This window comes from Heptranchias perlo, chromosome 1, assembly GCF_035084215.1.
Source record: "Heptranchias perlo isolate sHepPer1 chromosome 1, sHepPer1.hap1, whole genome shotgun sequence".
Classification (NCBI taxonomy): Eukaryota; Metazoa; Chordata; class Chondrichthyes; order Hexanchiformes; family Hexanchidae; genus Heptranchias; species Heptranchias perlo.
The window spans coordinates 134,161,581-134,175,091 of NC_090325.1; the positions used below are offsets into that span (position 1 = coordinate 134,161,581).

At 42.5% G+C, this 13,511-nt stretch overlaps 1 protein-coding gene across 3 annotated transcripts in view; it reads left to right on the plus strand.

The window, feature by feature from the left end:
- The window catches only part of spock3 (SPARC (osteonectin), cwcv and kazal like domains proteoglycan 3), a 565,624-nt gene that overhangs the window by 504,606 nt on the left and 47,507 nt on the right, over positions 1-13,511 (plus strand). For 2 of the 3 annotated variants that reach the window (XM_067991144.1, XM_067991135.1), the window contains exon 8: positions 9,965-10,141. The exons of the other annotated variant lie outside the window; for it this stretch is intronic. In XM_067991144.1, the coding sequence (XP_067847245.1) occupies positions 9,965-10,141 (177 nt within the window). The remainder of the gene's footprint in view (positions 1-9,964; positions 10,142-13,511) is intronic. 3 annotated transcript variants of the gene reach the window in all.

The window sequence follows — 13,511 nt, forward strand, 5'->3', positions numbered from 1 at the left end:
GCCTGCACAAACACGGTACAGAAGGAACGGAAGACCAAGAACTTAATTCCTCTGCTGAGTTTGTACCTGGCTCAGATTTTGCACTAGGGACACAAGAGGCTTCCATTGTCCTGTGGCACAAGCATCATTAAAATATGCAGTCTGCATTCTAGGGGAGTGTCAAGGCCTCCAGCATTCTAGGGGAGTGTCAAGGCCTCCAGAAATTGCACTACTTGGTGCCATGGGTACAGTACCATCTGATGCATTTAAAAAAAACTGGAGCAGCGGGCTGTGCAGCTCACACAACAGCCCGAGAACATTTTAAAGGTGAACTCATTGGGGTAGATTTTTTACTTTCACCACCAGATGGTAAACTGGCGGTGGTGGATTGGCCACCTGTCATATACCCCATCTGATTTTCCTTTCCATTGAAATCAAGAAGGGAAAATCAGATGGGGTGTATAACAGGCAGCCAATCCGCTACTGCCAATTTATCGCCCGGTGGCGAAAGTTTAAATTTATCCCTTTGTCTTCATATCTGGTGAGCTTGTTGCCTACTCTTTGTTCTGTCAATTTTTTTTTTACTTGTGAGATCCTTGGAATTTCTGGGTGCTTCTTAATGTGGAGGGGAGCAGCCATTGGAGATATTTGTTTAGGATTTTGACTTCTCCACTCCAGGACTTTCAGATGTCTCTTCTGGCGAAGAGAACATGATCCCATCATGGGCATTCATAGATTACATAGAATGTACAGCACAGAAGCAGGCCATTTGGCCCAACAGGTCCATGCCGGTGTTTATGCTCCATACCAGCCTCCTCCCTCACTATTTAACTAACCCTATCAGCATATCCTTCTATTCCTTTCTCCCTTGTGTTTATTTCGCTTCCCCTTAAATGCATCTATGCGAGTCACCTCAACTAGTCATTGTGGTAGCGAGTTCCACATTCTAACCACTGGGTAAAGAAGTTTCTCCTGAATTCCCTATTGGATTTATTAGTGACTATCTTATGTTTATGGCCCCTAGTTCTTCTCCCCTGCAGGTGAGAATATCTTCTCCACATCTAACCCATCAAACCCTTTCATAACCTTAAAGACCTCTATGAGGTCACCCCTCAGGACTTTCTTTTCTAGAGAAAAGAGCCCTAGCCTGCTCAATCTTTCCTGATAGATATAACCTCTCAGTTCTGGTATCATCCTAATAAATTTTTGTTGCACCTTCTCCAGTGCCTCTATATTCTTTTTATAATATGAAGACCAGAACTGTTCACAGCACTCCAAGTGTGGTCCAACCAAGGTTCTGAATATGTTTAACATGACTTCTCTGCTTTTTAATTCTATCCCACTAAAAATTAACCCCAGTGCTTGGTTTGCCTTTTTTATGGACTTATTAACCTGCATCACTACTTTTAATGATTTGTGTATCTGTACCCCCAGATACCTCTGCTCCTCTACCCCATTTAGACTCTTATTATCCAAGCAGTAATTGGCCCGTTTATTCTTTCTACCAAAATGTAATACCTCACACTTATCTATATTGAAATTAATTTGCCAATTACACGCCCATTCTGCAAGTTTATTAATGTCGTCCTGTATTTTGTCACAGTCCTCCTTGGTATTAACTACATCCCCCAATTTGGTGTCATCCGCAAATTTTGAAATCATACTTCCGATTCCCAAGTCCAATCCTTGTGGAACACCACATCCCAACATTTGCTGGTCTGAGTAGCTACCTTCAACTCCTACTCTCTCTTTTCTGTTTTGTAGCCAGCTTGCTGTCCATTCTGCTACTTGCCCCCTGACTCCACGTGCTCTGACCTTGGTCATGAGTCTACTATGTGGTACCTTATCGAAGGCCTTTTGAAAATCCAAATATATTACATCTACATTCCTTTAGGGATTTTGTCAGCTCTTTTAAAGATGGAAGATGAGGAAGAAATGGACCAGCAGCAGCAGAGGAAGAGACCATGGGTGAGTCAGAACAAGAGGCATTGCATGACTTATCAGCACCCCTCGAGCAGCAAGACAAAGATGAATCCATACCCACTTCACTGCAGAACCATTTCTGGATCAGGTTCCTCTGGGCAAAAAGTGATGGAGTTTTTAAAAGGGCCTGCACACTAACAGTGAAAGGGTTCAATGCAAGGGGTGTGTAACAATAAGAAAGCATTCCATTTATGTATGAAGGTGAAAGTGTATGTTTGTTGCATGGTATTGCAGACCGATACAAACAGAGAAATAGAGGACTGATGTATTTTAATAAGCTTCTTGAAAGTTTTTCTTCTTTAAATGGGAAGCTGTCTTCTTAACAAATGCACTGATCTCTTCCCATGGAGCCCTGACTACATCTTGCTGAGGAAGGTGCCTCTCACACCAAAAGATTGCACATCTCCTTCCCTGCACTTTCTTCACCATGACTTCCAGAACTCTCCCAGTAAAGGAAACATTCCCACCTGCATCCTTGGAATTGTCAGACTGTGTACTTATTTTCCAACAGTTTCATCAAAGCTGCCCTCCAAACCACCCTTTTTGGGACCCACAGGAGATGCCAGTGCAACTATAAAGTACTGTACTTACACTTTTAAGGCATTGCTTCAGAAATTGCACTCCCCCTTACCCCTATGAGCTGGCTGCACAGCACCCATATGCTAATAAGATGCAGTACAAAATCTGAAGAGGTTCCCTCAGTCTGCCAGCTGCACAAAGTACCTCTGCACAGGGGTGCATCAGGAGTGCAATTTCAGGGTTTTAATGATTTAAACAAGACCTGCATTTAAACAAGTTCTTCAAAGCAACACCTGTTGTGAAGGCTTTGAAGTTTTGTCAATGGAGGTCAGTTTGCACAATGCAGAAATTGTGTACCCACCTACTGATCACTTCTCTTTGCCTTTGAGTTCTAGCTCTCTGATCAGCAGATAAGAGTACAGATTAGCGGTGTGAATAAACATAATACACAAAATACTCACTCCTGGAATTGACCTGACCTCCTGCACTTGAATTCTAAATACTTGAAAATGCTCATAATAGATGGAGCCTTGAAGTATTTCCTACTTTTTGTTTAACAGGTCATCTACCTAATGTCTTGAAAAAAAAAGTCAGGACAAGTGAGAAACATTGTAGTTTTTATTTTTACTTAAAGCAAGAGCACATTGTAATAGTGACAATTTATCCACCCACAGTACATTATTGCAAAATATCCTGCAATTTTCTTGCCAGCAGTTGTAATTACTTTAATGCCATAATAATGATCCACCTTAAAAAAATAAGTGAGTGGGTAGTTTTGTCAGCATTAATTAAACAGTCTATATGACAATATTTTACATTTGAGAACCAACTTTGTTTCTTCTCTTCAATTATTCAACATTTCTTAGAGTGTTGGCTTCTCTCACTGATCCTTTTCATTAAGAATCATTGCCTATTTAAACTTTGTGATCTACTTTCTTGAACATTTAGTCAGCTGTTCTGTCCTGCTGCCGATTTGCTTGTTGGCCTTCTTATTCCATAACTTGCCTTTCATTTGTGACATCACGTTACTGTACTTGCCAGGCCATAATTTTAGAAATGTTTGTTGATGATAGCATGAACAAACAAGCAGATTGATCCTTCTTTAAAATCACTTTCCTGTCATTTGTACCTGTGGCAGGGATAGTAGAACCACAGTAAGGCCAGTAGGGATAGAACCATTATAGGGTATCACACATTATTTTATGGATGCAAAACTAGGTAATCACTGTGCTCCAAGAAGAAAGATAAATGGGGCAGTAGGTGGTTCAAGAGGTGGAATTCCATAAGGAATGGGTGACAGAATGAACTCCCTTTTAGGGAATAAAAAGAAAATATTTTCACAGGAGTAGGAGAGTTATGGGTCATATGCTCCAAGCCAAAATGACTGAATTAAAAATTATGAGAGCTAGGAGAAAAAAGTGACAATCCCCATATGGATTGTGGCCTGTGATGTGTGCGCACAATTGGAAAAAACAGCTCTATATATACTGCCATACAGTCCTGTTGAAGCTTTATTTTGAAAAGTAAAGTTTATTAAGAATATTCTTTAGGAAAGCTAATGAGCATGTACAAGAGCACTTTTTAAAAAAAAATTGGTATGCTGTAGATATAAACCCTCAAAGCATTTTGATTTTAAAATTGACCCCATTTGCCATTGCAGTAAATTTACAAGCTTTACAAATAGGGTTTTAAAACTGAAATTTAAACCCAAAGAACCCATATAATTTCAGTCTAGCAGCAAGCAATGTGACATGTAGAAAGGTTGCTAACAATCTCTCCACAGGAATTAATGGCTTGTACTTGATTGTACAGCGTAGATGAAATGATAAAAATGAAGTAGTGCTAGGAACTGTATACTGGAAGAATGCTCAATGCATTAAATATGAGTTGCTTGGAGCCTAGAGTTTTGCTCTAACACAGATTGCAAAATCCACAGACTCGTGAGTCATCAATTCATTAAATCTGGTATTCAGGTAAAATCTGAAAAATGTATCGATTCCCAGCTGACCATATTAGACACTACTGCTATAAAATATTTTAAACTAGAGTGCTTAGAATCATAGAAAAAGAAAACAATTTGCTCCTGAGCACCTGCTCTGGTGCCAGTTCTTCAACTGGAGCCATCTACTCTAATCCTATTTTCCCACCCTTTCCCCATATCTTTTTATATTCTTTCTTTTCAAATACTTATTCAATTCACTTTTAAATGTTTGAATTGTCTCTACCGCAAGAACCATTTATGTTAAAGCATTCTATGTTCTCGTAAATTTCTGTGTGAAAAACATTCTAATTCCCTTTGTTCTTCTAGCGATAATCCTGTCTATGACTCTTTTTACCAATTTGTCAACAAGCCTAAAAATTTCTTTCAATAAGTACCCAACTCAAAATCTTTCAGAATTTTGAAAACCTCTGTTAAATCCCAGTTAACCTCCTCTGTTCCAGTGAAGGAAAAAAAACTATTTTTTGACTCTTTCTTCATAATTATAATCTCTTACTCCTGGTATCATTCTAGTGGACCTTTGCAGTATCCTGTCCATGGATCTAATATTTTTCCTGTAATGGGGTGTCAAGATCTGCATACAATACTCCCATCTGCAGCCTAATTAACGTTTTATGCAAATTCAACATCACTTCCTTACTTTTGTATTCCGTGACTCCATATTTAAAACACAGAATCCTATTTGCCTTTTTATGGCCTTTTGTATCTGCCGACCCATCTTAAAAGACCTCTCAATCAGCACCCCTGGACCTCTATGGGGGAGAAATGGGGTCGCATCGCACCCATTTATCGGGCAAGAAATAAGCGTTGGTGGAATGAATTTCAGGCGGTGGTGTCCCACGCTCAATCTCCGCCTGAAGCAGGCGTTTTTTTAAAATCATTCTTTGGAACATGGGTGTCGCTAGCAAGACCGGCATTTAGTGCCCATTCCTATTTGTCCTTGAGAAGGTGGTGGACCTTCTTCTTGAACTGCTGCAGTCCGTGTGGTGAAGTTACTCTCACAGTGCTGTTAGGTAGGGAGTTCCAGGATTTCGACCCAACAACAATAAAGTAGCGGCGATATATGTCCAAGTTGAGGTGGCGTGTGACTTGGAGGGGAACTGGGAGGTGATGCTGTTCCCATGCACCTGCTGCCCTTGTCCTTCTAGGTGGTGGACGTCACAGGTTTGGGAGGTGCTGCCGACAAAGCCTTGGCGACTGTGAAGATGCTAATCAGGAGCCTAATGTCTGTTTTAAGACACCACTGCCAAATTTGGTATGAACTGGGTGGAGCATGTGCCGCACATGCTACACTCGGTTTGTCCACTTCTACAGCAGCCTAAGCACTGGTCTTTGAAGGGACCACTGGAGGCCGCTGAGAAAAGGTAAGTAAAATTTTTTATTTACGTTAATGTGGAGCCAGGAAGAGCAGGAGTGCTCCTCCTGGCTCCACAGCAACATTGCGGGCCACTGCTCGCCGGGGCTCAGCCTCTCCTGTTCTTCCCCCCTCCCCCCCGCCCCCACTCAGGACTTACCTTTACCAGGGCCCTGACCAGCGAGATATATTAATTACTTTGCCGGGGACCGTTTCCATGGGGACCCCCTGCGACTTTCCACTCCTTCCCACCAGCTTCAGGCAGCAGTCAGTGTCAAGCCTTGCAAATAACGCCCGGGAGTTAAAATCTCCCGGGCCTCTCACTCTGGAGGGCTGGAAGGACCACAGCCCAATTCGGGCCATGTATCCTTTCATTCCCACCCTGAGATAAAATTGACCCTTTGAGAAAGGATTAACAACACTTTTTTTGTAAACCATCAGTCAAAATCATGGGTGAGAGTTTCCTCCGAATAATTTCATGCAACCCAATTTTGTTTTGGCAGTGCCAGAAAACTGGCCAATCGCAATGCATTTGTGCACAAAACTTCAGAGTAATGACACAATGACATTTGAGTAAAGCCAGTTTCACAGACTACACTTGCGTAATAATAAAATGGTTTGACCTTTTGGGTGCAGCGAGGCAGCTCGCAGGTAAACATTGAAGGTAGAAAGTTTGGGAATACATATCAGAGCATGTGAATTCAGGCTTGACAAAGCGAGGAGTTGGAAGAAGGTCTGGAGAAAGTTTTTCAACATGATAGGACCACCAAGGTAAGACAAGAATTTAAGGTTGTCTTAAGTGTCAGCATGGCTGGGCCCTGGTCCAATAATTGACCATATAATCCAGGCTGACACTTCAGTCCAGTACAGAAGGAGTGTGGCATTGGAGATACTGTTTGTCAAATGAGATATTGGGGGAAAAATTGGATAATGGCACATTCTGGGCGATGGTAGCATGATGCGCTAACACCTCGCGCCCAATGGACCCTCTGCAGGCAAGACGCAAGTTTGGACCCAAGGGAGCACTTACCTGCAGTCAGCGTTCCTTTCCAGGCCATGCACGTGGAATCAATGCAATTCACACTTTCCACCACCAGAGGGAGCTCCATCTCTTAAAGGGAGGATGTTTCTTGGAAATCTCTTAAAGGTTGCTTGTACCTGTTATTTATTGAAAATAACAGTCTACTGTCTGCATGGAGTCTAAACAGAGATCAGATATCGCACGCTTAAAACACAGAAGCAGATCCCATCCCTATGTTTTCACATTGATGACTTATGTTAAAACATTGAATAAAGGTTACGCACTACTAAATCCCACATCCTCCAATCTGCACGCCAGACCTCAACAATCTGCTGATCTGAGTTGGTACCAGGCCTGCGAGAGTGCATGCACCAAGGTTCTCTGCTGATGCACTAGAGACCTTGGGTGCAAGAGGTGGACAGAAGGAGGGACATCCTATATCCGCAGGGAGAGCAAGAGGCCCTCCAGACATATACTCAAAAGACAGTGGGAGGCAGCGGGGGACAAAGCCAATGCCAGGCGCACAGCATCATGAACATGGATGCAGTGCAGGAAGAAGTTCAATGCTTTGACATGAGTGGGCAAGGTGAGTGAGGTCAACTGGCAAGTGGCGTCTCCTACCAACTGCTCCATGCACTTCACCCCCCCATCCCCCACATACCAACAAACTCTTTCCATCAGTACTCAACTCTTCCAATCAGATGCTTCCTCTCGCCCTTACACATTACCGCTGTTTCAAGCTGCCCACCCACAACTCACAGGCCACACACTGGCAGCTATTCAACCATGACAGGCACATCACCCAGGCACACGTCCCGCTTTCTTGCAGGAGAAGGTGGCGCATATCAAAAGGCAGCAAGTGGCCATGGCATTTAGCCCCTCGAGCCTGTTCCACCATTCAATGAGATCATGGTGGACCTGTGACCTAACTCCATATACCTGTCTGAGCCTAATATCCCTTAATACCCTTGGTTCACAGAAATCTATCAATCTCAGATTTAACATTCACAAGTGAGCTAACATCAACTGCCGTCTGCAGAAGAGCATTCCAAACGTCTCCCACCCTTTGCGTGTTGAAGCATTTCCTAACTTCACTCCTGCACGTCCTGGCTCTACATGTTAGGCTATGTCCCCGCGTCCTAGTATTGAAGTCCAAGAGACCTCTGAAAACAGTTACAAATGTCTCGGCAACCAGAGGCAATAATCCAGCCACTAACCTTAAATTCTGCATGGTCCCTTTAAATAGCACCGATGGGGTTCCTCCAGGCACTCTAAGACACGTTCAGATGGTCGGGGTTAAGACTGTGCTTTGAGTTAAGCGTTAAGTCCCAAAATGCTGTGTATCACTTTAAATTAGCGTTGCACACTGATGGAAGCCATTTTCTCCCTACTTTACATGATTCCAGCGTTCCTTATCTGCACCTGCGCAAACTCCTATACCAAGATGGCATCTGGCACACTTCACACAGGAAATGTGCGTGCGCATCCAAGACGCCATCTTGGATGTCAAAGAGGCCGTGTAGCGCTGAAACAACGGGCATTACACGGCTCAATTTAGCACCCTTTATCCCTAGGTCTTATTTGCCTGTTCAAGTGGACATAAAAGATCCTATGGTGTTACTTAAAGAAGAGCAGAAGAATTTTCCTGGTGTTCTAGCCAACATTTATCCCTTTAACAGCGCAAAAACAGATTATATGGTAATTTTTCTCATTGCTGTTTGTGGGACCTTGCTATGTGCACATTTTCTGCCTACATAACAACTGACTACATTTCAAAAGTAGTTCATTGGCTGTGAAGCACTTTGGGATGTCCTCAGAACACAGAAGGCTCTATATAAATGCAAGTTCTTCGTTCTTCTGGAAAAGGAGATGAATTTAAGTCCAAGTTGTTGAAGATCTAAATGAAAAAAAAGTATCAACAACAAAGGGTAGAGTTTCCGTTTTAGGTGCAATCGGGAAATTGCACCCAAAATACACTTGAAATTGCGCTGGTTAGGTTACAGTACAAGTTTCCGCTAAACTCCATTTGCATAATCACAAATGTAAAATCTTATGTGAACCAGCACAATCAGGCAGCATAATAGAACATGATCATTTCTTTTTTTCCATTTAAAAAGTATTCCTCGATGTATTTAAGAGTGGTAACCTGTTGCAGTTTTATTAATTCAGCTGAAAATGGGTTTACCACCAAAAATAAGCATTTTTAATAAGGGGTCCAGTCCTCCACCTGTGAGTAACCTGATTTAAAATCACCAAAAATGACTTTAAAAAAACTGTACTGAATCATTTAATACTTTCATTGGTGTACACTAGTCAGTTTTTTTAGTAAATTAAATATTTTGGGACATGAAAAAGCTTTGAAAACGTGCCTGAGCGCCTAAGAAAATGAGCTCAATTTGAAGGGCCTTCCTGAACCAGCGCAATCGGCAGAATCTCGGAATTTTGAACAGGGGTGTAGCCAGTTTTGTGGGCAGGGCTCGGTTTGGTGGAATTGAATGTCGAATCAATGTAAAGGATCGCGGAAAATACAAACGTAAGTGGTTTTGAGCGTAACTCACGTTCAAAATTCCCCGATCTCTTTCGCTGGTTCGGCCGATTCCGCCCAGATTGCGCTGATATTACTGGCGTAAACGAGCGGGAACTCTACCCCCAAGTGTTTATATATTTACACGTAGAAATGAATGAATTAGTTTGTCTTAATATGGAAATAAAGGGCTTGTATGGAAATGAAGAAAAGTCTGAATAATGATATTGCGGGTAATTCCCAAGCCTCATTGCAAACACTTTTCATAAAATGACCCCGATTATATAAATGAAAAGAGCATTGCTCACACAGAGAATGAAGTTTCAGGTGCCTAATCCGATTGTCTTAATTCACAATGTTGTAATATTTATCACACGTAATCTAAAGGTAAGAAATACAACAGGAGAAAGTTAATTTTATAGGACCGGAGAATTGTGGAGATAAGAGGAGGGCAGAATATCTTAGGCATTGAGTCTGATCAGGTTGGACATTGTGCAGACCTACTGGTAAGTACTACATTAATGCAATACCCAAATGGATAAGTGTACATGTGTACTCAAAATATCCCATCTGCCCTCTTCACAGAGCAAGGAGAACCAACTGGTCAGCAGCACGCACCTGAAGGGCACCAGTCACCAGGGCATCAACTGTCACCATCCCCACTTGAAGCAAGCATCAGGACAGATACAGACACTTTGAAACAATTGTATAGTGATGTGGATAAGGAAGCACACAGTGAAGGACAGGGCGCTGATGATGGAGGTGGGGTTTGCTAAGTGGAAAACAAGTGCAAGCCAGAGGTCTGGTGTGTTGTGTACCCTTGCTGAGTTGTCTCAGGTTATAGACATTAAAAGATTTGCTTTCTAACATGGGATGTTAGAACACATGGACCATATTGAGTGGTCACTTACTTCCATATATGTCATACAGATGGCAGTAGAAAGTGCTATGAATACATAGCACCCAACAGCCATGGCCTGCTTCGTGTTGCTTGGTAACTATTTATAGACTACAATGGCAGAAGGGTTCAGAGAAACAGTAATTGTGAACTGTTCAGAGAGATTTGTGGGCATGATGAGGATATGCCCTCCAGCATGAGCATGTGTGGAGAAGCATGGGAACAGTTGGATGCCATGTCAGTGGCAGTTCTGTGCCATCATGTAACATTGCACAAGTGACAGTGGGCTCTGCGTCTAAAAGCAATGAGCCCCAAGAGACTTGAACAAAGGAAACTCCTGGGACTGCTGCAGGTATATCAAGGGAAGTCACAGATACAGAAAATTGGATTTTTTTTGAAGCCTATGCAGATGGCTGAGCATTGTTACTTCCTTAGCTAGGGAAGCCTTTAGAATTAAGGCACCCACGTGAGGGACGTTATAGGACGCAACTTTCCAAGACGCCACGATACCGGAGGGGCCCCACTTGCATTGAATGAATTATTGGAAAATCATGGGTGCTTTGTTCATTGACATTAGCGGGAGGAATATATTTTCTAATAAGCTGCCCGCTGTGTCCGAGGCCCAGCCAGCGGTGTGGATCCTTGGAAAGCTCCGCCCATAGAAGTTTATGACTTAAAAGAATAAAATAAATAAATTAAGTACAGCACTCAAACACAACACAGTTATTTCACTTTTAATGTAACTTGCAGTCTTCATTCATTTATTGTGCAGAAAAGAAAGGGGCGGTTATCCAAAAAATAAAGCAGAACGAATATTCAGTTCTAACCGAAAGCAAAACAGATAAAACAATTAGAAGTTTGGTTATTGTTTAGTAGATAGCAATATTCTAAAACTGTAGCTACCCCTGCTGTTCCTGGTAGTCACTGCTGAAGTGTATGTAGGCAGAAGCTTGGTGAAAGGCCTTTAGTTACCTCCTTTATGTAGGTGTGGACTGGATAGCAGCTGATATTTCTGAAGACCCCAAGGGTGCTTGGAAGGATTCTGTGCATAAGACAAATGGACTGTACTCTATGGAACCTTTCATATGCATCCAAGGATAAGGATAGTCATTTTCCCCTATATGTTAGGTATGCCTAAGATATTCCCCTTATGAAAATGTAGATATGCGTATACAACAAAACAAGACAATGTCAATTGCACTTTTGTCTGTTTATACGATTATCTGAGTTTTGTTCCTATCCCAAAATGTATTAATGTAGCAGCCTTCATTGCCAACAAGTAGTGCAGTGGAAATAATTAACAGTCCCTGCGGGTCTTCATGGACTGGGAGGCACACCTCAGTCTTGGCATCCCTGCTGAGCCTGGGTCTCCTCATGCACAGCTCTAACATTATGTTCAAATAATTGAATCTGGTATGGAAGATATGCTGCCTTGGGTGGTTTGTTCTGTGTATCACGCAGCTGCTCGGCCCTCTACGCTCCCAAGCAGCCTTCTCCTCCTGCTGAACTAACAAATAGCCAACAGTTTCCACAGCACCCAATTTGTGGAGCTGAAACCTATTCACTTTTGGCATTGCTGCGGTAATACCATGGCTGGGAATTTCCTCAGAGTCGCTCTTGCTCCGCCGCCTTAACTTGGCCAAAAGTATAGCACAAACCTCGTTTCCATGCACAAATGGAGCTTATGCCACACTTCCGGCGAAATTACAGTGGCGGAGTGGGAGCATCTTTGAGGAAATGCCCAGCCCATTAATCCAGCCGTTTGTTTGCACATTTGACCATGAGTTCAGAACCTACTTGTTAGTTAAATGGATAATCCGGCATGATTGGCCTTCAACAAGGTCCTTAACAAGCAAGCTTTATTTTTGTTCATTTTTTGTCAATATGTTTTAGGATGGGAAAAAAAACCTTACAGTTGCAGGACAAACAAATGAAAAGTCCATTACTGCTTTCTGCTGGACTTGCTCCCTAGTGTACTGTAACCTACTTTTTCAATAAAATAGCCTCCTTTATGTTAAGATGCACAGAAAAACTTACATAAAGTAGAACGCGCTTTTATCAACCTCATTCCAACCTCTCTACGCCTCTACCCCTCTCCTTTAAGATGCTACTTAAAACCTACAGTTTGCAATCTCAGAGTCCTGTTTGACCCTGAGCTGAGTTTCTGCCCCTGCCCCCATATCCTTTCCATCACCAGGATCGCCTACTTCCACCTCTGTAATATCGCCCATCTCCACCCCTGCCTCAGCCCATCCGATGATGAAACCCTCATCCATGCTTTTGTTACTTTCAACTTAACTATTCCAATCTTCTCCTGGGCTGCCTCCCATCTTCCACCCTCCATAAACTTGAGTTCATCCAAAACTCTGCTGCCCATCTCCTGACTCGCATCACGTTCCATTCACCCATCACCCCTGTGCTCACTGACCTACATTGGCTCCCGGTCCAGAAATGCCTCAATTTAAAAATCTCATCCTTGTGTTCAAATCCCTTTATGGCCTTGCCCCTCCCTATCTCTGTAACCTCCTTCAGCCCTACGCCCCTCCAAGAACGCTGCGTTCCTCCAATTCTGGCACCTCTGGCAGCCCCGATTTCCTTTGGCTCTCCATTGGCGGCCGTGCCTTCAGCCGTTTAGGCCCTAAGCTCTAGAATTCCCTCCCTAAACCTATCTGCCTCTCCACTTCTCCTCCTTTAAGATGCTTCATAAAACCTACCTCTTTGACCAAGATTTTGATCTCTTGTCCATATCTCCTTATGTAGATCCGTGTCAAATTTTATCTGATAATGCTCCTGTGAATTGATATTCAGCCTTATATAATCTTCAACATTAGATATTTGACAAGGATTCTATTCAGACTATTTTTGTTTATTTTGAGCCTTCTGGTAAAGTTGGCCACTTTCCCTTACTTTATTTGTAAACACTAGCAGAAATTAAATGAGTGCACTGAGGTGCAGAGAGATTAAAACATGAATAAATGTTGTCTTTAATGATATGCCTTATCATTGTTTTTTCAAGGCTCCTGTTTCCTCCCCATTTTCTATTCTCCACTGCACATACACCAACTGCAGTGATGCAGGAAACAGAAAAATGTGTGCACAATGTAAGGATCCTATTTTAAACTAAGAATTCAACAAGTACTTCTCCTAACAGGGCCGACACATTAAAATTGTGCAGCCTGTGTTAAGGGCTTACGATCCTTCCAATCACGTGATACTTTGAGGCCTAAATTCCTT